The 25,011-nt window shown below is 45.0% G+C and overlaps 1 protein-coding gene across 3 annotated transcripts in view; it reads left to right on the forward strand.

Annotated features, from left to right (window-relative positions):
- EGFLAM (EGF like, fibronectin type III and laminin G domains) overlaps positions 1–23,763 on the forward strand; it is a 124,072-nt gene extending 100,309 nt beyond the window's left edge. For 2 of the 3 annotated variants that reach the window (XM_077347009.1, XM_077347008.1), the window contains exons 18-24: positions 1,151–1,331; positions 6,121–6,144; positions 11,784–11,862; positions 13,665–13,808; positions 18,643–18,726; positions 19,464–19,567; positions 21,714–23,763. In XM_077347009.1, the coding sequence (XP_077203124.1) occupies positions 1,151–1,331; positions 6,121–6,144; positions 11,784–11,862; positions 13,665–13,808; positions 18,643–18,726; positions 19,464–19,567; positions 21,714–21,868 (771 nt within the window). In that variant the 3' untranslated portion in view covers positions 21,869–23,763. The remainder of the gene's footprint in view (positions 1–1,150; positions 1,332–6,120; positions 6,145–11,783; positions 11,863–13,664; positions 13,809–18,642; positions 18,727–19,463; positions 19,568–21,713) is intronic. The other variant, XM_077347007.1, reaches the window with a different exon arrangement.
- Positions 23,764–25,011: the final 1,248 nt, after the last annotated feature.

Below are 25,011 nucleotides of genomic sequence, written 5' to 3' on the forward strand. Positions count from 1 at the left end.
AGAAAGCCTGCTTCAGATTTCATATGCTCCAGCTTCTCTTTTCTACTTCCAGCATCCCTGCAAGTTTCCTTGGGTGAGAGATAATGGCAAGACACTCAGTGGTTTCATAGTTAAACCCAAGGCTGCCTGCTCCCAGTCGGAGATGCTAACCGCTACATCACATTGACTAGAATAGAATTACCTAGACAAAAAATAAATGGAAAGGTTTGATATCTGTAAGAGAATTGGTTCATTATTTTTCCTCCTTTCAAACCTTCAAGGTGCTAGGTGCGCTGACTAATAAAATTTCTTTGCGCGCCTCTAAATTCTGTAGATGAATTTGCAAAGCTACAGGAGCCGAAGGGGAAATCAAACAAATGTTTCCCTGAGCTGCTGCAAAGCTTCCATCCAACGCTTCACTCCAGGGTTGCTCCCATATTTCGCACGTCAGTGATGCTTGGGAGGAATTTCCCTACAGGTCATATCCTTCTAAACGACCGGCTTATCCCTTGCCCTTCAAACCAGGACATTAGAATTTAGCACTCTGATCCCGGTTTGCAGAGGAAGCACAAACCACAGTTTGCACCTCCAAAGCAAACTAGGATTTGCACCAAAACTGGTAGTTTCTAGTGGGTTAGTCGAGAGGATGCATGCCGCTCTGTACTCCCTGAAGAAAGGGAGGGATTAAAAATGCAGTAAATGAACTAGTTAAATTGGGAAAAGTGCAAGAGGTTCTGGGAGAAGGATGGGGCAGCAAGCAAACCTGTAGTGTCAGCTTCTCCCAAGAAGTTTTCCTCATCCATCACAGCTTTGGCTCAAAATAAAGCCATGAAAAAAACTATTCCTTCACTACGGTTCAGGCACAAGGCTCATAAATCTGACAACTTTTAGAAGTTGAAATGTTGTGCTGCAGAGCTTAAAAGAGCTGATCTCTGTTACCTCCTCCTTTTTCTCTTGAGGGTAAGCAGTGGAATCTTTTGGAAGGCTGTTCTGAAGGAACATCATGATGAAAATAAACAGATGTTAGAAATGACCGCTCCAAACAGCCTTCTCTTTCTGAACTCTCATGTGAAAAGAGAGGCCTTTGAGAGGTTAATGTGTTGAGTAATAAAGCAAAATGTTGAAATAGGAGACTTTCTGTGGATTTCTGTGCCCTGTCTCTTAAACATAGATTATTCTGAACGACCGGGTAATAGACATGAAGCAAGATTTCACATCTGGAGTCAACCTGGACAATGCTCTTCATCCCTGTGTGTACGCCCCCTGCGTCAACGGGGGCTCCTGTGTGCCCAAGAAGGACAACTATGAATGTGATTGTCCATTGGGTTTTGATGGGCAGAACTGCCAGAAAGGTAACGAAGGTTTCTTTTGGTGCTTGAAGTGCAGAATATGCACCCCTGTGGGGTAGACCTGCCTAGAGAATGAACTTACACTGCTACATTTAACAGGGAAAAGAAAGCAAGGGGACAGATGCTTGCAAATCGTGGCCTTGTAAATGTACTCTAAACCAGGGGTAGTCAACCTGTGGTCCTCCGGATGTCCATGGACTACAATTCCCATGAGCCCCTGCCAGTGTTTGCTGGCAGGGGCTCAAGGGATTTGTAGTCCATGGACATCCGGAGGACCACAGGTTGACTACCCCTGCTCTAAATCACTGAAATAGGGACTTAAAGGAAGGCCAATTACCTTGAAGCTTCATTTCCTTCCAGTCTTGTCCCACTTATTGTGTTTGGCGATTTTCCCCATTTTAGTTTGCTTTTTAATCCAATTTTTACCTCAAATACCATTTTATGCGATTACATTAGCATTTACGCGCAGTTGATAACAAAAACACAGGGGTGTCAGAGATAAGGGTCAGGGACTTGAATCGGCCTGTCCAGGACTGTTATCTGGCCCACAAGCAACTGATTAGACAGAGGGAACAGGAGGCTGCTGAGATGTGTGTGTGTGGGGGGGGGGATGAGTGAACAGAGCCACCCCAATTGTGCCTTCAGTACAGTGGAATAACCTTCTCTGCAGCTATCAAGGGGAACCCCTTCACTTCCGTCCTTGCCTCACCATAAGTTGGGAGCTGGCACTGCTGCATTCATGCCTGCTCAAGATTCAAAGGAAAAACCACACAAACCTCTCCACTTGACCTGCAGCTCCAGGGATGCTGTTCTGGATGGCCACAGGAGTTTAGCATTTGGACGGGGGGGGGGGCACAGATGATCATCTGCCAGGGCCTGCTAGTGGCCAGTACTGCTGCTGTATTTATGCCTCCCCATGCTGTGACTGTACTTTGGCCCATGATGGGGTGTTCTTTGACTGTTTCTTCCATACATCAGAGGCCTAGAAGAAGAAGAGTTGGTTATTTATACCCTGCTTTTCTCTACCAGAAGGAGTCTCAAAGCAGCTTACAATTGCCTGTCCTTCCTCTCCTCACAACAGAAGCCCTGTGAGGTAGGTGAGGCTGAGAGAGCTCAGACAGGACTGCTCAGTCAGCACAGCACTATCAGGGCTGTGACGAGCCCAAGGCCACCCAGCTGACTGCATGTGAGGGAGCGGGGAATCAAACCCGGCTCACCAGATTAGAAGCTGCCACTCTTAACCACTGTACCATGCTAGTACGAATCCTGCCACAGAGCATGCAGTTTGTTGGCTGGGCCATAGGCTGCTGCCACCTCATGGAAGGGGCATGCTGGCAATCTCCAGCTGTTCAGCACAAGCGCATGGCCTTGTGTGCGTGTGGCCCACTCCCTTTCAGATGATCCAGTGGCCTTTGGCCTGGGGCATGTACAGTCACAGTTTCATTGTGAGTTTGTAGAAACTAGTAGGGAGGCTACCTAATTTCAAATTGAATCAAAATTCTCACAAATTTGGCGGTTTCCTTAAGCCTTTCCTACAATGATCTAAGTTAGTGACCTTTACTACATCACATGATAGTGAGTTTTGTGAAGATGTCATGTGAAGAAGTGGCTTCTTTCTTAGTCCTGTCAGGTTCATTTGGTGACCATGAGTCCCTCAGCATTGTTCAAAATTTTATAAACAGCTATCATGTTTAAACCTGTTCTCTAACAGGCCACTAGGCCCAACCTCAGATGCCCCTTTGAAAATGCAGTTCTGTGGAAATTTTTCCTCACCTTTACACTTTCCAAATATCCCAAGCTAATTCCCCATGTGGACTTCTTCTGTGGTGATTGTGGTATCTACAAGATAATCCATCACGGTTTCTTGACTCAACCTTTTTGACCTAGCAGTTTAATGACTCACTAGTTTTGAGTTGTATGCGTTATCCATAAGAGGAGCAACATACAATAGACCATTTTCAGCCACAGATGCCGAATAAAAAGTATTCATGATGGGTTTTTAGGAGGAGGAATTATAGCCAAAGAAATTGCATTTTGTTAGGGGATATGAATCTCCTCAGAATTTGAATTTTGTTGGTCTTGTGCCCACAAATCGGAGCTTCAGAATATAAGAAATAAACACAACCCAAATCGCATTGGATTAGTGATTACTGATAGATTTGACAGTTTCAAATATGGATATTAATTGTAGTGCCAGTTATTCTACATTTGTTTGATGCTGAAAACTCCCATGGTTAGTACTGGAAGACTCTGTGCCGGTGTTTGTGAGAGCAAAGTATCTCTGCGGCGGATGGAGCTGATGCCCTTAAGGAAGGGGATTTAAGGTCTTGAAACTTTATCCTCATTTGAGTGAGCTGCCAGGCCACCGATGCACGCCTCTTAATCCTTTGCTTTACTTTGGCTCCCTTGTAATTTGACAGCAGGAACAAATCCTTCTTCAGTCACACAATGGAGACCACCAAAGAACTCTTTACAAAATAAGAGGTGGGTGGGTTATACCCCAGGAGCTAAATCTGCTGTAGTATGGCCTTTCAAACCAGCAGATTTCTTGGTAGAAACTTCCCTAGAGTAAGTTGCATGCAGTTTTATTCCACCAGGGGGCAGCAGCATTCTTCTGTTGGTTTGTGTCTTAATATGGAAGATGAGTGGAACTCTCAGGGAGCCACACTTATAATTTCCTTCACCCGAAAGAGCCACAAGGCTGTTGTCTACCCTGTTCGCCATCTGTTCGCCATCTCCGACACTCACACACTAAATATAATATGATAGTTGAACATTCTATCGATTCACAGCCAACGTACATCAGGGCAAGAGACATTCAGAGGGGTTTGCCATTATCTGCCTCTGTGTAAAACCCATTGTTGTTGTTGTTAATGTGGAACACATCTCCTGGTGTGCTCCTTAAAACGGAAATGATAGCAGACATGACATCCATTGTCCCGCCTTAGGGAACGCGCCAGCAGATGGAGGCTGCAGCGGCAGAGCTGAGAGGCTCAGAGCTGGGCCTTGGAGCTCTGCCATGATGGCACCCAACTTCACAGGCTGGTCCCGCCCTCCAGATAGCGGGGCCAGCCTGGGAAGAGGGAAGATGCTCCGGCCGGTGCCAACAGAGCTCCGAGGCCCAGCACTGGGACTCAGAGCTCTGCTGCGCCGCTGGCAGATTGCCACAGAACTCCTGCTGTGACAGATACAGAGGGGGAGGGTGTGGGGGGAGGGAGGGATCAGGAAGGAGAGGTAGGTGGGTAAAGCAAGTACGGAGCAGGGGGGAAGGTTTGTGTGTGTGATAGAGTGAGGGGGGAGGGACCAGGAAGGGAGAGGAGGAGTCATGTGTGTATCTGTGACAGAGAGGGAGGGGGCCAGGACCAAGGAGTCCCACAGCAGGTATGTGTTCCATATACCCAGTGATAGTCAGACTCTCACTAGATGTTTTTGTTTGTTTGTTTGTTCTAATTTTCTGTCAAGTCACAAGTGACTTAAGTTGATCTCTTCTCAAGAAGAGGCATTCAGAGGTGGTCTGTTATTGTCTGTTTTTCTCCGTACAATTGACTACCTCCATCTTGTTTTTTTTTTTTCATATCAGCTTGCTCAAAAGGTTTAACCTTGAGTCCAGAAGCCATGCTCTGCAAAACCATAGCTTAACATATATCCCCAGATTTTCAAAGTCTGGCCAACACATTTTGCAGATAGGAAAGGTTCTGGGGCTTAGCCATGATGCAGTGGTAAAGAAGGTGAATGCAGTCTTGGGCCGTATCAACAGAGACATGACATTGAAATCACACGATGTCGTAGTCCCACTGTGTACCGCATGGGTCAGACCCCAGCTGGAGTGTACAGTTCTGGAGGCCACCCTTCAAAAAGGATGTGGACAAAATGGAGAGGGTGCCGAGGAAAGCAACGAGGATGACCTAGGGTCTGGGGACCAAGCCCTGTGAGGAAAGGCTGAGGGACTTGGGAATGTTCAGCTAGGAGATTGAGAGGGGACATGTTTGCTGTCTTTATGTATTTGAAAGGAGGTCACTAGGAGGAGTGCAAGGGGCAATTCTTGTTGACAGCAGAGAATAGGACCCACAATAATGGACTTAATTCAAGTGTAGAACAGTACTGGCTAGATATCAAGAAAAAAATTCATAGTCAAGAGTAGTTCAGCAGTGGAATAGGCTGCCTAATGGAATTGGTGAGCTCCCTGTCACTGGCAGTCTTTCAGCAGCAGCAGCTGGACAGATCCTTCTCATGGACACTTTAGGACAGGGGTAGTCAACCTGTGGTCCTCCAGATGTCCATGGACTACAATTCCCAGGAGCCCCTGCCAGCTAATGCTGGCCAGGGCTTAAGGGAATTGTAGTCCATGGACATCTGGAGGGCCACAGTTTGACTACCCCTGCTTTAGGATGATCCTGCATTGAGCAGGGAGGTTGGACTAGATGGCCTGCATGGCCCCTTTCAACTTTATGATGCTAAGTTTGAAACAACCCGTTCAACAGGTAAAAACAACAACAGCAGCAAAAACACCTAATGATGCAATTGTTTAACAGCTAAAACTAGATCTCGGGTCCAGACCAGACAAAATGCACATGTCGGGGCCTTGGCAAGAAGCTGAGGACCTTGGTAGAACTTTAGGTGCCCATACAGAGGTTCCATTTATTCAGTTTTATTCTGATGTCCTGCAGCATAGTTATAAAAGGGAGGGGACAGGTCTGAAGTCTTGCATACCTAGAATGAGTCATCTGTTTGAAATTGTGCTGCTGGAAAATGAAATCTTAATGTTCTTCTGCTTTATGCTGACCCTCTGCAGAGTGTGGAAATTATTGCTTGAACAGTAAGTAACCCCTGAGAAAGGCTTCCTTCCTTCCTTCCTTCCTTCCTTCCTTCCTTCCTTCCTTCCTTCCTTCCTTCCTTCCTTCCTTCCTTCCTTCCTTCCTTCCTTCCTTCCTTCCTTCCTTCCTTCCATTGTTTGTGTCTCTGTTTGTGTGCACCTCTCTATCAAGGTAGCTGCATGATTGACACTGCTTTTGGTGCATAACCTACAACAAACAGCATTATCCTAGATTGCCATTTAATGCCACAACATCATTATAATGTGGCTTGTAAACAGCCATTTTGACTTATCCCCAAAGACTATTGAGAATTGCTTGTGTAAATGCAACAAGCCAAGAGTCTTCTGGCTCTCTAAAGATTAACTATTTAGCATGGCAATACGTGTGTGTTAACCTTTAAGGCTCTTTGTTGTTTTGGCTTCAGCAGAGCATCCTTTCCAACATTCAAGTATATGTTGCATGCAGGTTTGTACGTTGTATGAGTTTTCTCGCACAGCTGATATTTTTACCCTCAAAACAAAAAAGGGGAGGGGAATCAGAAAAAGAAGGCGAGTTGGATGACTGCTTGGAATTACCAGCTCTTGTTTGTATACTCGAAATCTATTGGATTGCCTTGGAAATAGAGGATCCAAGTTTTGCTATTTATTGCAAGAGAGTTCTAGCTTATGTGATTGCAGCTAAAAGTCTGCAGCTGCCCATCTTCATCTGATTCTATTCAGTCCTTGCCAGAAGAAAAATTCAAAACTCAGACTTTGGAATTATATTGGAATCCGATCCGATGGGATGACAAGGAAATATCAGCAAATGCGATCAGTCTGTGTCCTGTAGCTCATTCACGGAATTTGGGCTGCGTAGAAAGTTCTGTTTAGTAGAATAGAGAAGTTGCTAATTTTGGTATTGGGTGCAGTCCAGTGAAAGTTAAGCACTTCTAACACCCACACATTTCTGTGATAAGAATGTAGTGAGTTTTCTTGCTAGAAATCAAGAAACTGTTGTTCAGTTGAGGCCATTCTTCCCTGATTTCACAGTGACTTCATTCTCTAGAAAGTGCGTGAAGAACAGTAACCTTCAAAGTGCTGAGCATTGCCTGACTTGCACCCAAGGAGAATGAAAATGTCCTGCCCTTTCTTCCGAATTACTCTGCATGGCACAAAAAGCATTCTCCTGCCTGCTAAAAAACTTCAGGGAGGGTTCATCATATCCAAGTTGCGCCTTGTGGTCCTGGATCAGCACTTAAAGAATCCTCCTGGAATCTGAAGACAGAAATGTCCAGTTTTTCACTGCAGGGGATTGTGGTATTTCCAAACAGGAAAGATAACAGTAATGAGCTTTGCTGATTCCAGCAGAACGTGACTAGATGCTTGCAGCCTCATTTCTTCTGCACAAAACCCCCTTAAAATTCCATTCAGTGGAACTGGGTGGTCTTCAACTGCAGCAGCCGCTGGAGGACCTTCCATCAGTGCAATTTGCTGAAGGTTTGCAGGCTTCAGTGCTCCTCTGTAGCTTCCGACCACACTGCAGCAGCAATGCATGGCATGGCTCTCCATAGAGATCAGACACATTGCACAGCAAATGCCCATCTTCTCACCAGGTGCTCTTGGTGATGATCGGTTGCATGGAAGCCCCATGCGGTAGGCAGGATCCACATGGTAAACCAGTCCTACACTATACAGCAGCCTTCCTATGGACACTGTACCGTGTAATCTGGTTTAACATTTAAGCATTTAACTTTGTTCTTACTAATTTCAGTGAACAGCAGAGCTGAAACGTGCACGATCAGTACAGGGACAGGGAATAGCTAATGCTTGACTGTACCATTCCCCCTCTTCACAAGAGCCTCTTGTGGAGCAGAGTGGTAAGGCAGCAGACATGCAGTCTGAAGCTCTGCCCATGAGGCTGGGAGTTCAATCCCAGCAGCCGGCTCAAGGTTGACTCAGCCTTCCATCCTTCCGAGGTCGGTAAAATGAGGACCCAGCTTGCTGGGGGGTAAACGGTAATGACTGGGGAAGGCACTGGCAAACCACCCCGTATTGAGTCTGCCATGAAAACACTAGAGGGCATCACCCCAAGGGTCAGACATGACCCGGTGCTTGCACAGGTGATACCTTTACCTTTACCGTGCTCCCTCTGCCCTGGTATGTTAGCCTTCTGTCTACAGAGAGTTTCTACGGGAGAGTGTTCAAATAGGTGGCTCCCATGCTCTGGAAATGGCCCAATCCCAGCATAGATGCATAGTTGTCAGCTAAGAGCCAATGCTTTAGGCGCCCCTCTTCCATTTGATTCCATCCAGGGTGGTTAGGATAGGCAAGCTGGGCTATGCAGTAAGTAGTAAAGCTGAACAGTGGGCAGCCCATCATCTTTGGTGGCCAAGGGAAGCATATGGCTTCCTCCTGACCAAAACATACAGGGACATAGTATGATGCAGAAGGTGCCATACTTAAACCAGTTGATTGCCATGGGCCTCAACATGCCTCACTCGGGTTGCTTGGTAGTAGCAATGCTGAAGAAGAAGGGGGTATGTTACACCTTTTTCCACCTGCGCTCCTAAGCAGAATAGACGTAGAAGGTGGTGACCCTGTTTGGGATTGGACTACTAGGCTATTATCAGCAAAAGTTGCCCTTAGTAAAAGCCTGGCTACATGCAACCCAGGCCTGTGTGGTTGAGTGCTTTGGTTGCTGCAGCTCCATGGCAGAGCATTCACTTAACACGCAGGAGGCCCCAGGTTCAATCCCCGGCATCTCCAGTTTAAACAACCAGGCAATAGGAGATGTGAAAGACCTCAGCTTGAGACTCTGAAGAGCCACTGCCAGCCTAAGTGGGCCATTCTGACCCTGATGGACCAAGTTTCTGATTTGGGATAAGGCAGCTTCATGCGTGTTCATGTATGTTCCTGCTTCAGCCACACTGGGCATTTTCCCTAATTTCATTGCAGATAAAACGGCCATTTGCCTACCAGGTATTTCTTGTTTGTTTGTTCGTATTTTGCTACCATACATTCTCCCGCACTCCACTTTTTCCATTTCAGCCACACAGAGGAAGGGCCAAACGTGATAAACAAAGGGAAGTGAGCAAAAGGAGAATGAAAACTTTAAACTCAAGTTCTTCTTTCTACTGCCCCTCCATTTTTGTTTATTATTTTGTTCCGAGGAGGGCCTGTGGCTTGGTGGCAAAGCATCTGCTTGGCATGCAGAAGGTCATACCTCCAACTAAAAAGATCAGGTGGTGGTTGATGTCAAAGAACTTTGCCTGAGACCCTAGAACAGGGGTGGTCAAACTGTGGCCCTCCAGATGTCCATGGACTACAATTCCCATGAGCCCCTGCCAGCATTTGCTGGCAGGGGCTCATGGGAATTGTAGTCCATGGACATCTGGAGGGCCACAGTTTGCCCACCCCGCCCTAGAGAGCAGCTGCCGATCTGAGTAGGCAATACTGATAGTGGTAGACCAAGTGTCCAATTCAGCCTAAGGCAGCTTCCTGTGTGTTGGGCATGGCCCTTAATGAAACTTTACTTGATCATTTAGCTGGAAGTCAGAAACAAATTAAGTGCCTCCTCCTCAGCATGCTGCAAAGATCACAACCAGCTCCAGTCAGAGGAAATGGGTGGCCAGCAAGATGAGCCACAAACAGTTACAGTCTCTTCAGAGGAAAAAGCTGCCTTAACACATTGGCTTTATTCAGATGTCATGAATGAACAATGGTGGTTTTGTGATGAGAATTAACCACTGAGGTCCTCTGATTCATGGGTTCATTTCTCCTCTGGCATGGCACCCTGAGTTGGGAGACTTTCTGGTTTCGAATTATTTGTTTACTTTAGAACATTTATATCCTGCCTTTCTGACCTCTCAGGGGCCAGCCAGGCAGCTGACAGAACTCACAAAATAAAATCACGTTTTAAAACCACTAAAGTTTCATCCAGATCAGGAACTTTTAACAAACTGCGGAATGATTACGCTTTTTTTGCCCTCGAAAAAGAACTGTAATTTTGGACTAAACTGTAGTTTAGAATCCATTCTTATAGGGAAGGGAGGGAAAAAAAAACAATTAAAGGATCTGATTTGGATTTTACAACAAATTGTGGGTAGTTTGAAAACAGGAAGTCTTTGAGCTTGACATGATGGGGGAGAGGAAATACCTCAAGCGTGCAAGATTTCTTTTCATCACAAAGGAACCATGGTTTGTTTTGTGTCTACATGTTGACTGAATGCATCCATGGTGTTTGGCAGCAAATCAGTAGGGAAGGAGGGAAGACAGAGGAGTTACTCCCTCATGGAAAGGTGTCTTGGAGCTGAGAGGCTTCCCACAAAGGATCAAGAAGGAAGGACTCTGCTTCAAGAAGCAAGATGGAGTCCCTACACCATAATTGCTCTAAAAATTCTTCAACCAAAATACTTGCCCTTATGAGTACTTGGAGAATGAGTTTCTCTGTTACAGAGGAGAGTTATGTTGGGTACATGAAAAATAAAATTGGTAAATGAATTTCCGGATCGTCATAATAAAGATCAATCCACGAATACGACTTTTCCGGGAAGCCACCTGCCGGCTTCTGTCGCATCAGCCACACTTAAACGGGGAACCATTCTATTTATTATTGAATTTCTGTGACCATTTACAACAGATATGATGTATAAAGATATTTAAACCACGGGAACATTACAAACATTAAAATATACCAAGTCACTGTAGCTACCCATTGTCAAGTGAACTGCTCCCTTCTGGTCCAGAATGGGCAGGAGTGGTTAAAGGATCCATGAGTCCCATAGCCCCAGAATGGGTTTAAGGATCCGCAGGGCCCTAGCAGAGCACAATTGCAGTGGGAACAGCCAGGCAGTAGAAAGGGGTGTCACTCTGAGTGTCCTTAAATTGGAAAAAGTTGAGAGAAACTATGGCCTTGATCTGTTGGGTGGGGGGGGAAAGCACCTTGCAGGGCCCCTGGAAGTGCGGGGCCCACCACACATGCTACCTGTGCTATGTGGGTAAACCAGAGCTGAGGATGGGAGAGAATGCTGGAGGAGAGCCCTAGATGTGTTCCATCAGCTCACATTTTCACATTCAGCTCTGTTGGGTGTTACTTTGCCTGTGCAACACTCTTTTGAGATCTCACATTCAAGCAATCACTCCTTGGTTTCCCCCCACCAATTAGAAGGGTGATCCCATATGTAGATGTATGTGATTGCTTCCTGAGCCTGACTTCTGAACATCTTTGGATAGTGTGCAAGAAATCTCCTGGGTTTTTACACTGAAATATTACAGTTAGCCGTATTCCAATGGAGTGGACTTCCAACGGCATGAAATAAAGCCCAGTTTCAGCCTCAAGGGATGAGTCAGATTAAGTTGAATTTGGTACCTTTGATTCCCATGGAGGAGATACCAATGCTCACTCCTGGTTATCCCCATCAAGTGGAATATGAGCAGAACAAGGCTTATCATTTTCCCCACCATGCTTTTGGACCTTGTTTTTTATTTGGAGCCAAGATATATTCTTTTTGAGTCATACTTTATCAGGCTGCCATTTTGTCTGGGTTCCATTGAGAGAGGGCCATTGCCTGAATATGTTTTATGCACTGAAGTTCATTGAGTTTTCTTCAAGTTCATTGCAAGTAAAGCCTGTTGTTTAATATTTCCCCCTCTTAATCTTCTAGCTGTTATGGAAGCAATTGAAATTCCTCAGTTTATCGGTCGCAGTTACCTCACATATGACAATCCAGATATTCTTAAAAGGTAAAATGATACAGAATATAGAAAATTCTTTCAGGTACATTTCAAGTCTTCTTGTGAAGAAAACCATGTGGAAAGGGGGATCGGTGCATCACTTTGTAAAGACAGGTGGCAGATATTTAAACAGTCATATTAAAAACTGTATTTCTGGGACAACCCGAAGTTGGGTGTTCCATTTCTAGCTAGCAAAATGCCATCTTGGAAAACATGATACCTTGCTAATGGAAGTTTATAGACCGGATTTTGAACAGTTGCAGTAATGTCATAATTGGGGGACTCTGGGGCTTGAACAAGGAGTTTGTTTCTGAGACTAGTAGCTAAACAAATGGTTTAGCCATCACTACTGCCCACCAACTATGCAACATAATGAATAACTTATGGGAATGCTGCAACTAAATGAGGTATATTTAAAATACATGTGTAATGTTAGGGTTGCCAGCTCCAAGTTGGGAAATACCTGGAGAATTTGAGGGTGGAGAAGGGCAGAGTCTGTGCAGAGGTGCGATTTCAGTTTGGTATAGAGTCCACCTTCCAAAGCTGCCATTTTCTTCAGGTGAACTGATCTCTGTTGCCTGGAGATTCGTTTTAATCCTAGAAAATCTCCAGCCACCTGGAGGTTGCCAACCCTACGTAAAGCACATCGATTTCAGAAATAAGTTCAGTGAAATTCATACACATAATGCTAATTCACTAACTCCTTAATGTTAGATCCTATTTCCTGTGTGCCACCCTTGAAAGGCCAGGGTGAGAGAGAGTCACAGTCTTAGATTTCATCCTTCAATCCGGGAAAAGAATATTAAATAGGTCTTCATTTGCTGTGAGAAGCCATTGTAAATAGTGGGAAGTTGCTGCCTAAAATTTGCCTTTACTCCTCCGTTTCCACATCCCTCAAGATTTGCCGTTCCTACCCTGTTAAGAATCACTGAGCTAAACTAATAATTTGCCCTAACATTCTTGGAGAAGATATTTTGTTTTAAAAATCTGAAGTAATATATTCCTTTGGCCTAGACACAGGTACTAATATTTTGTGTGAATTACTGAAACAGGTAATTCTGCCACAAAACTATGAACATTTAAATAGATTCTGGAGTTCTGCAGTTCACCTTTTACACTATTTGCCCATTTACTTAGGAAATTTATATGATATTTTTGAGTCCTGCTTGATGTTTATAACTAAAAACAATACCACTAACTTGTATGAAACATCATAAATTGTCAATACTGGAAACAAAGGAAGCCATTAAAACAAGCCAGGGACATAAAAGCAACATAAAACAATCCTCAAGCACCATTTTAAAAATCCATAAATGTCCAAAAGAATGTTTTTGTCTGGAAAAATATACCAGTTATAATTTTTCGTGCCAGTCACATTCCTACCTGAAAGCTCACTTGGGAAACTTGTTTTTCTCCTTCTTTTTCTCAACCGGGAAGTCTCTGAACATCTATAGAATTAAATTAATAATCCCCACCCTGTACTGTAAATATTTTGCAGGTTACCTGTGGCATGAGGAGTTATTTTGCCACAGGCTCTTTCTCATAGTTCTCATTTTAAAGACAAACATACAGAGAAGTGTGTCACTTTATAATCTAGTGCAGCTTCATGGTTCCCTAAATTACAATGGCAAGGCCCGATTGATAGCGAGGGAAGATTCGACTAGACTTGAAGCACAAGGGTCTATTATCGAGGCAGGCTTCGTATGTGCAGAGAACAGTGATTGATTGCAGGGGTTCAAAGGAATAATTTTTTTTCATTGTGACATCCGTTTTTATACAACTTAAAGAGTCTTTCCCTGTCCACTAAACAGAGTGTCAGGATCAAGGACAAATGTGTTCATGAGGTTCAAAACAGCGCTGATGGACGGCCTGCTGATGTGGCGGGGAGACAGTCCAATGAGGCCCAACAGTGATTTCATCTCGTTAGGTCTTCAAGATGGTGCCTTGGTCTTCAGGTAAGCTGCTTATACTGGGTCTGGGAGTGGAAAGTTTGCTAACCTCTAGATGAGGGGTAGTCAAACTGCGGCCCTGCAGATGTCCATGGACTACAATTCCCATGAACCCCTGCCAGCATTCGCTGGTAGGGGCTCATGGGAATTGTAGTCCATGGACATCTGGAGGGCTGCAGTTTGGCTACCCCTGCTCTAGATTAAGGTGACCAGATTTTAACATTGGTAAAGTGGGACACCATTGACCGGGGGGGGGGGTTCTTGATTAAAAATTTGGTCTATATGGAAGCAACAAAAAGTTTCATAGAACTCAAAAAATAATATTGTAATATATGTATTTTTTAATTTCAACATAAGTACAATTTGCCAAGTACCCCCAGATGTCCCTCCAAAAGTGGGACACTCTGGTCACCTTACTCTAGGTTGGGCCTGGAGATCTTCCAGAAGTAGTATTGATCTTCAGACAGTGTTCAGTTCCTTGGAGAAAATTCCTGTTTGGGGGGATCGACAATGCCATCTCAAGGAATTTGTGAACTGGAGATAGAATATAAGTACCCAGGAACTATGGGTATATTTCCTGCTTATTCAGATCTTCTACAAGGAGCAGTCCTGCTGCTAGGTATTCTTTCTCTGTATGAAATGATAGAGTTTTCAGTGGAGAGGCAGTGTGCAAGTTTGTTTGGTCCCATAGGAATTTGCAGCAAGCTGAGATCTATCTTCTTATTTGGTTTTCTGTTTTATTTAATCCCCTCACTGTCTCTGCAGGACATTTTTGATGCATTATTCTGAAAAGCAAATGTTCTTACTGCCAAAAGAAAGGAAATTTAAACCCAAGAAGTGACAGACAGTAAAATTAACGCTCTGTTCTTGGGGGGATTGTTTCCTGTCCTTTGGTGGTTCAGGAGCTTTTTATGTGGTGCAGTTCTCGTATTATTTGTGGTCGGGGTATTCATTCATCAAAGGGCCTGCTGTTTCTTTTGGTTAGTTTTCCATTCTCAGATTAAGTAGCCGCAGAGTCTCTCGAGAAAACAGTTGTCCATCTTGGTGTGATTATATAGTCACACAATGTCATAAAATGCTATTTTCACAGTGAAAATACACTAAACTAGACATCTGAGGCATCTTAACTCATGCACCAAGATGGAATATGAGAAAGAGAAATTATACTGAAAAATTGTTGAGCCTTTAAAAGAACATCCCTCATCAAAGATAAGTGCCTCATAAGGACCAATACAGATATTGAACTCTATCCTGAAATAAGCTTTCTCCCTGGGTGGGTGCCTTTCCGGCTTGTGAGGTCCTGTCATTCAGTAAGGAAAATGCTATGATGTATCGTAGTGTCAGATTTCTGGTTGAATACCCTATAGGCACAAGACTTATTATATACGGGTGTCTTCCCTCAATTTCACCGTGCATCTCTGTTGGATTTTCTTTGTCATTCAGCATTGATTATCCTCCCTTTGGTGCCCAGTTTACCTTCTGATTGCATTTTCCCTGGGTTTTCCGAGAGTGCTTTTGTGTCAGTTTTCCCCTTGTTTCACTTCCAAGCTGAGGTAATTCAAAAGCTTACAGATTCCCTTGGGTTTGTCCTCCGCCCTTTTGCTGCCCATCAAAGGCTGCTCCCAGCACGTGTTGTTTCGCCCACTCTGCATCTTCCACCATCCTCCCCCCTACATTGACGCACAAGCTCCATTTCCCCCTTGGTTTTTTTCCCAATTTTTTACAAATGGCATGAGTCCAAACACAATTTTTACTTTCAGATCACTGAATTTAAAAAAGGTAACATTATGGAGGGAAAGTTTAAAAGGAGCAGCACAAGGTTTAGCTCCCTGCTGGTATTGACTTGAAAAGGGGATCAGAGAGGAGGCAAATGGCAACATCCCCAGTACAAAAAAGAAAAGAAAAGGATTTCAGTGCTGCATGCGCACAAAATAAGCAGAATCATAAGCGTGGAATGAAGTTGACCTGCGATGTAAGGCGAGAGAGACACACTGGAATGGAAAGCCCTACAGCTTTGAAAACTCTTTCCCTTTTAATGCTTTAGTGCAGTGGTCCCCAACCTTTTTATCACCAGGGACCGATCAACACTTTTACTGAGGCCCCGAGGTAGGGGGTTGTCTTTTGTCGAGGGACGTCGCTGCCGCCTGAGCTCCTGTTCTACTTGCTTTCCCACTGGCGCCCCTGACTTCCTACCGCCCACTGGGGGGCGCCGCTAGCAGCAGCTGCACAGTGCCATGCCGAAGGGGAGCCCCAGCCACTGCGGCCACCGGAGAACACCAAAGGTGAGCCAGTGGCAGAGTTGGCAGGGCAGCCCCCGAGGCAGCAGCCGGGGAGGAGGACGAGGAGGAGCTGCAGCCCAGTACCGACTGATCCACGGACCAGGGGTTGGGGACCACTGCTTGAGTGAACAAAGTGTGGGGCAAGTTGACCAGTTTGGTGTCTCTGGAAGGTTAACATTAAAATAGTGGCTGAGTCCCATGAAGCTTCAATGACCCACCAAACTGAAGAATCGCTTGGGATTGAGCCATTTGTTGGAAGAATGCAATCAGCACAGAACTGGCTTTTTTAAAATGCTAAGATTATGACCAGTATGCAGGATCAAATTAGAGAATCACAAAGAGAAAACCACACACACATTTGCAGAGGACAGGAAATCAGCTTTACGGGCCGGACACGACTTCGCACCTAACAACAACAACAATGCAGCTGCACCAGGGCATCAGCAACCCCCCCCCCCCTGCATTTTTTCAGTTAGTGAAAGAAGACTTTAAAAGCTGTCCAGAGTCTCCTACCTCTTACAAATTCAGCCCTGTGCAAAATGTGGAGTTGCAGTTGAAGTTGTACAGGTGTGTATGTGCGTGAGCATGTGTGCGAACACATGCACACAAATGTTGGCAATGCTTACAACTTGCAATGCCAGTGTCAATGGGTTTTACCATGTATTTTGTACACTCAACATGTTCCCCCATATTATGACATCTTGTGGCTCGTTCCCATTTTTTCAGTGGCTGATAACATAGCAGAGAATCCCCCAGTGCTCCACAGTATGGAAAACAGGGTTCAGAGTGGCTTATCAGTTTCAAAAAAAGTCTTGTCAATTTCTACATTGTGGTTTCCCTCTTGGCCTGCATTCCTTTCTGTTCCCTTTCATTCAAGGAACTAACACTAAAATGCATGTGAGAAACGAGAACCACAAGTATTTAAATGGACGATACTTGCTGGATGCTATTGCACAACTGTGTTAGTTCAATTGTGTAAATGTTTAATTTTTTTTTAAATGGACTGCTCCATTGTAAGTGACATTCCACTCCTATTTATAAATGAGCCTATTTTTAAAAAAAATTGGGGGGGATTTCAGAATTCACTGGAGGAAAAAGAATGGGGCATATAGCAAGCGCAGAATCCAGAGTCAAATTTAAAAACTTACTGCTCTGAAAGATCTGCAGTAAGATGTGAATGCATATTGGGCCAGAGGCACAAAGCCATTCCCTTGTGGTTAAACATTGCAAAACTCTTATCTACTTAGAAGGAGAACTGAAACAATGCTGACATCTAGTTGTATCGTTAAAAAGTAATTAGTTTCTTGTGGGATCCTGAGTGTGAAAATGTAGCCCTAGTAAAAGCATGAGCAAACCATGTAAGGGTGAAGATTTATCCTAGATTTCTTGGGAAGTCAAAAGATGTATCGATCATTGATCTAAGCTTTTTTGTCTGCTGAACGTTTGACAAAACTGGTTCAGAAAGGGGGGAGATTACAGAAATTCTGAATCAAATAGGATTTGCTAATTCTCTTCAAGGGTAAACTGTGTTGGTCTGCAGTAGAACAGTTTGCTTCAAGCTGTATCTGGAGAAGGGAGCTTTGACTCCCTCACATTTTTGGTAATCTCTGAAGAGCTCCTGGACTTGAGTTGATTTGTTCGTTTTGAATTGGAGCCCATTGGAATTATAGTGAATTTGCTGCTGTTGTTTTTTTTTTTGGGGGGGGGGGCTCCAGTTCACGTTTAAATTGTTGTTGGGAAATTCCTGTTTTGTTAACATCTGTAAAATCTCTGCCTGCTTTTCTTTAAACAAATGTTTACATGATGCTCCATTTTAAGTGCATAAGAACTACCTTACTGAATCAAACCAAGATTCTATCAAGTATGAGCTATCTCATATTTTCTCCGCCTTTGCATCTGGTCATCGGAGACAAAGTCACTCTGGATGCTTAGTGTTAGCTGTTTGGCTGTTGCTAGATTTTTCCTCCACACTTGTGGTTGCAGACTCTTTGGGGACTTTTCTACCTTTTTGTTGCACTCTTTTTCCAAATTGGGAACCAGATTCTGATTATGAGGGCAAGCACAGACCGCAGTTTGCCACTTTATATGAAAAACAGGGAAGAAATGGATGTACCAGAAGGAAGCAGAGGGATAGAGGAATGTGTCTATTATTGTGAGACTTGCTTGCACAGTTTTAATATAATTTTGTATCTGCCTTGAATCTCCATGAGAAAGGTGGGCACTGAATTAATAAACACATCTCAACCAAAACAGCTACATTTGAAGCCTTCGTGTTGGGTTCAAGGGTAATTTCCTGCTGAATGGCTCTCTTTTACCTGTTTTCCTTTATACTTCAAAGTGCTGCTCCTGGGGAACATCGTACTCTCTGGAAGAGCTGAGATCTGGAGATCTGCAGTGAAATTGGCAACAATCCACCTCTGTCCTGTTCTCTCCAAATGGCTAACTGGATCCAACCCAATGTCTATACTGGATCAGTTATATAATCCTGTCAATGCCCAAGTATTAAAGATGAAGCATAACTGAGTGTTCAGAGATTTGAGCATGCTTCCCTTTCATTCCAGCTATAATCTGGGCAGCGGTATTGCTTCCATCATGGTGAACGGCTCCTTCAACGATGGCCGATGGCACAGAGTAAAGGCAGTGCGGTAAAAAAAAATAAATTGTATTTTTATGCTCTTATCAATGTATTTGGTCCAGTCACTTGAACAATGGAAGGCAAAGGGTGGGATCTGCTCCAAAGAGTATGCTCTAAATGTGAATTCAGAAGAGACTATAGAGGGAGAAATAATGCTTGACGGAGAAGGGATGGATGAAAGGCAAAGGTTTTACAAGATGGCCGTCAACAGTAGTGGTTGCCTTGCCTTGGGCTTCTGTTTGATATGGGGCATAAACCAAGCCTCCCAAAAACAATGAGCTTTGAGCAGCCACCTGAAAAGATTTTCAGAAATTCACATGTGAGTCAGATCAGGAATGTTTTGACAGGTTTCAAATGTTCCCAAAATACAGGAACACTGAAAAGGAGTTCTCTGTTATTGTCCTACATTTGGTGCAGCAGTGGGAGACAGATGAACATTGTTAGCTGCCACCACAAGTTTGCTGGCCAGGAGTAACAGCCTAGAATCATAGAATCATAGAATCATAGAATCATAGAATAATAGAGTTGGAAGGTACATCATGGGTCATCTAGTCCAACCCCCTGCACTATGCAGGACACTCACATCCCAGTCACTCATCTACTGTAACCTGCCACCCTTTTGCCTTCAAATTGAATTAATAAAATAATAATAAACAGTCATATTGGCTACACCTGTGTTAAATCAGTTAGGATGTGGAGCCATATCTGAAAAGTGTGTGAGTGACTATATATCTTTTTCAATTTAAGAGATGGACAGTCTGGGAAAGTCACAGTGGATGATTATGGTGCTAGAACTGGCAAATCACCAGGAATGATGAGGCAGCTGAACATCAATGGGGACCTCTTTGTTGGTAAGATCCTCCTTACTCTTTTCTTCTTCATTGAGGATTTGGCAGATGGTGGGTCATGCTTGTTCATAATTTGCTGGACAAACCTTGCAAATCAATCCATTCCTGTTCCCTTCCATTACGACAAGCACAGGAGCGTCCAGATTCCCTAGATCAGGGGTAGTCAACCTGTGGTCCTCCAGATGTCCATGGACTACAATTCCCATAAGCCCCTACCAGCAAACGCTGTGATCTGCAACCCCTGGGCCACATTCCTGAGTGTCCCTCAACCCCCATAAACATATTCTGGGGGTGACTGAGCTTGGGGGAAAGTGAGGCACAGAAGTTTGCATTCCTTTGCATTAAATCCAACATTCACACATTGAGCTGTGATTGATCTTTGGAGAGATCAACAGGAGCATGAATGTGGTGTCATATCCTCCATGAAAGTTAAGGCTGATTTTTGTTGGCTTTGACTCTCTTAGGCCTGGTTTTAGAAAGCTTGCACACAAGCATTGGCTTTCACAGGCATGTTGTCTTGGAACAGTGCCCGCAGCAAAACTGGTTAAGTTGGAACGGATGGTTTTGCTTGGACAATTAACTCCTACGAAACTGTTTTGCCACAAAAAGACCAAGCCAAATAAGCAGCTCCCGGGATAAAATTCGAGAATCTTAAAATATTTGGCTTGGCCTTGAGTCTCTAAAGCCGCCATTCACAATAAGAATTTGATCTAACATGTTAGGCTGATAATGATTCAGTGCTCTGCCTTTTTTTAAAGACAATGCTCTGAAGGAGGGAGCAGCTGTGCTCATTTAGCAAGCCGAGATACATGCGTGCCAAAGGCTATACCACAAGCTCATAGAGGGGGGATGTGGCTCAGTGGTAGAACATCTGTTTGAGACACAGAAGATCCCAGGTTCAGTTCCCAACAAAAAGGTCCAGGCAGTAGGTGATATGAAAGTCCAAGACCCTGGAGAGCCGCTGCCAGTCTGAGCAGACAGCAGTGATGTTAACGGACCAGGACTTCCAGTTCTGGCTTTGTATGATCCACATTAGAATTACACTAAAACGCAACCCCATTCATAGAGCTCATCATAAACATGAGCATGAGAAAGAATGGGCCAGTCTATTGAGGACGGCCACATTAGAGAATATGATATTAACACCAGGGAGTCCCAGTCAGGATTGGTGTCATGATGCTGTCATGATTGGTGTCATGATAAGGGGGAACGACCCTTAAGTGGGCCACTTTTGCCATCTCCTTTGGAGCTGCTGTTCTCCTGCTTTGCTTCACTTTTTGTTGGTTTTCTACAAATGGGATTCTGTTGCATTGTGTATTTGCATTGTGTATTTGGTGTCCCACCCTATTGATTGCTGTGAGTCCCAGGGAGAAATCAATAGATGAACAAACAGGCAGATGAAAAGTGACTTCCATGGCAGGGGGACCCGGGCATAGTAAGTGGGCAGGGCTAGGTGGGACTCTGGAGATGTGACTGGCTGTGTGGATTTTTTTTAAAACATTGGATCTTTACTTTGGCAGCCATTTTGTGGCTGTGCCCACCGAGCTGTGACAGAATTCAAAAGGGGACCCCGGCTCTGCGGTAACTGTACATTTCCCGCATAGCAGCCATAAGGCCTTGAAACCCTCAAGGAAAGATTTCAGCATGCCGCCTTCTTACACACACACACACGAAACCAAAGTGGGCTTTCTTCCACAGCTGTTTTAATGTTGAAAAAATAACAAGAGAATCAAATAGCCCCTGGTTATCTCCCCCACTGTGGGCCCAGCATGCTTTCCCCCTCTTCCAGTTTATTCTTACAGCAGCAAGCCAGTAAGGCACCCCAAGATCTTAAATGGTGACTTTCAAACCTGATTCTCCTAGGGTTTAGATCAGGGGTAGTCAAACTGCAGCCCTCCAGATGTCCACGGACTACAATCCCCACAAGCCCCTGCCAGCGAATGCTGGCAGGGGCTTGTGGGAATTGTAGTCCGTGGACATCTGGAGGGCCGCAGTTTGACTACCCCTGGTTTAGATGGACACCCTGACCATAACATGATAGCTTAATTCCAAATGGATTTCTTATAGTGTAAGCTTGTTGCAGTTTGCTTGTATGGCTCCTCAGCTGGGGTGTCTCATTCACTCTCACTTCTCTCTCCCTCCCCGCTAGGCGGAATGAAGGAAATTGCACTACATACAAACAGACAATACATGAGGGGATTGGTGGGCTGCATTTCTCACTTCACCCTCTCTACCGATTATCATATTTCACTGGTTGAAGACGCGGCTGATGGAAAGAACATTAACACATGTGGGACCAAGTAAGAGCCGGAGAATCTTTGCATGGAAGAGCCTGCCTGACACGCACCGCCAACCACAATCCAAATAACCGATTGTGCACACTGAGGACTTTTTCGAACGGGCCTGGAGGCCAGAAAAAAACAGAAAACCCAACCCAATCTGAAGCAAAATAATTAAAAGGGGACCGTTTCCACACATTCCTTAACAAAAAAAAAAAGACGGGATGCTGTGCTATCTCAGTCAAAACGCTTTGGGCTGGAACTGTCCTGCTGCACAACTGATTTAGAATATCGTTCAGCGATCCCCAATGGACTTGGATAGAGCTGGTGCTTGGCCAGGTCTATAGCTGTGCATACCTCATCACCCCCTTGCACATGCAGCCGGCAAGCACACGAGTGAGCAGTAGGCAGGTGAGCGGGCAAAAATGGCACCTTCTCCAGTTTTGGAGAAGCGGCTTCTGCGACCGTGAGAGGCACCTTCTTGGCTTCGGTTCTAGGCAAACTGTAAGGGCTTTAATTTTCTCGTACTACTGCCTTGACTCCCACTAGGCGTCTGGTACCTCCCCCTAAGTAGATATTGTGTCCTCTGCAGAGATACTGGGCTGGAACAGTGGTAGCAGCGTCAATGTGCACACATTTAGATTCTGTAACCTCATGACAAGGCAAATGCTCACGGCAACTGTAGCGATGCAGCAGCAGAACCTCTTCTGCTTTGAAGGAGAATCAACTGAAACCGGGACTAAAACCGTATTTTCTGCATCAGCTGCTGCTGCTCCAGCCTCATTGGAGCCTCGGTGGAGAAAAGAAGTCAAGGATCAAAGAGTTTCTGTCCTACTCCGCTTCATCCTTTTGTATGTTTGAATAATTCCCCAGGAGCACTGCAGGGAAATCTCTCTGCACATTGGAAACCTAACAAGTCGCAGAGAAGGGTAGCAGCCCTCACATGTAGCTTTGTTCTCATAGAGGGGGACATCTGTTCATGCAATGACACTTCCTGTTAAAACAGTAGACTGTAAGGAAGGGGTTTCACCAGGTGCCCTGCTGGTTTTGCTTCATCTTCTGTCCTTGCACTGCAAAAACACCACCACAGAGAGCACGCTCTCTGCCCTTTCTTCCTCCCTGCAGACGGAAGTAACCAGAGGAGGACTGACATTCTGCAATAGCGTTGGGGCTTAGAAGACCTGCCTGTGGGTCTGTAGACCATGCCTCAATCCAGTGTCCCAAGGACAAGTCAACAAATGAGAACCTGCATGTCTGCAAAATGATGCACTGACAAAATCTTTGGAACTGCAAGAGCAGGATTCCGAACATTTGGACCTTTTCTAGCATGCAATGTCACGGTGACGATCATCAGGCAATCTTAGTGGCGTATTTTGAAAGCACTGTATGGATCCATTCGTTCTCCTGCTCCAGACTCATCTTTTGCATTTACTGAAGGGGGAGGGGGGGGATAGAGTTCCAGCTTCATCCTGCCCAATGTAAATAATCACCCAAAGTTAACCCCTTTGGCAAGCCCTGCTGCGTGGTGAAGAGGACCAGACTTACTATTTACAAAGTTTACTTTTTTATTCAATGAAAATCAACAACCACAGTTTTTTAGCAGTAATTTTGTACCTGTATATTTTTATATAGCAGCAGCTGCAAGATTGACGGGCTAGCGTAGTTTTTGCAGATTAGGTGTCTTGCTCTCACCATTCAGATTGTTGCACAGCTAAGCGGAGGAGAGCTAAGATGTTCATTGGACCGTGGGATTGAAAAAAAAAGTTTCATGTGTATTCGTGATACAGTTTCAGTGGAAACGTCTGAAACAGAACTGGGGTTACTGTTTTTTTGTAAATTTAGTCAGCTGAATATGTACATTAACAAGGCTTTCTGCTTTAAAAGTATTGTAAAGATGTTAAAAATGGTGTTCTATTACAATTTTTGGCATCCTTTTTTTTAAAAGAACAGGGGTCCAAATGAGACATTATAGAGGTCACAGATATCCATCAGTTAAGGATATACAAATGGAGGACATATTATTGCTCATGAGGGGGGGACATTTCCATATTCCCATCAGTAACATAAATAAAACAAGACTGGGTGGTGGTGGGAGGAGTTGGTATTCCTCACCTACTTGATTGGACTTAAGTCCAACAAACAGCCAATCAGGTAGACTGTCCTGTCCCTGGCCACCTCCCACTCCCTCAGGAAGAAGAACCAGCTCGCTCTGCTCACATATCTCCAGAAGGTGAGCCAGCCAGTGAGTGGGAACTAAGTGGGAGGGAGGGCCTGGGATGCCAGTTGGTCCCTGCCATGGTGTCACCTGTGGGAGGGGAGGAGATGGGAGAGTTCTGCCTCACCGCAGCACTGCCTGCTTGTCCATCTCCACATGGCCACGTCCTGCTTTCAAGCCATGGCCTGCCTCTCCGTCTCTGTGGGCCGAGGCCGCCTCCCAGCCACATGCTCAGAGCAGATGTGTGATCTGGCCAGCCCCTTCCCTACACCCTCCCCAATCCTATGCGAGGCTGGGGGTGCTACAGCCCTCCCTTCTGTCCACCGATCTGCCTGCCCGTCAGCTTGGTGGGTACTGCTGCTGCACCAGCCAGGGATGCAGCTGCTTCCCTGCCTTGTAGGGATGGTGCTGTCCAAAGCTGCTGCCTGTCAGGGGGCCAAAAGGGCTTGCAGACACTACATCCCTGCCGCAGGCCTACTCATCTCCCCATGGCCCCAGGCTGCCTCCCAGCCCCTGGATACTTACCACACTGGCATACCGTACCAGGGTCTGCCTCTCTAGGCTCTCCACTTTCCACTGCTCTTGGGGAGAGGGCAAAGGGTGCTCAAGGGCCCCATAGGGGCCTGACCAGCCTTGGGGTGCTCCTCCACATGCCCTCATGAGTGGGGGAAGCTGGAGTCTTCCCTCCTGACTCCCTTCTCTTTCTCTTCCTTCTTTTGTTTTATTATTCCTGCTTTGTCTCTTTTTTCCTCCCTTTCCTCCTTCTCTCCCCCCCCCCCCAGGATGTCCTGGGGCACAGCAGTCTTTGTGACATACAATCTTAGTTACATCATTTTCTTTAAAAAGCAAATGTTGCTTGTATCATTTAATCCCCCTGTGGGTTTTTGTTTTGTTTTTATAAATTCCATATTTTATGCAAATCTGGAGTTCCCCCTAAGTCTTGTGGGGATTTT

Source organism: Paroedura picta, chromosome 7 (genome assembly GCF_049243985.1).
Source record: "Paroedura picta isolate Pp20150507F chromosome 7, Ppicta_v3.0, whole genome shotgun sequence".
In the NCBI taxonomy this organism is placed as follows: domain Eukaryota; kingdom Metazoa; phylum Chordata; class Lepidosauria; order Squamata; family Gekkonidae; genus Paroedura; species Paroedura picta.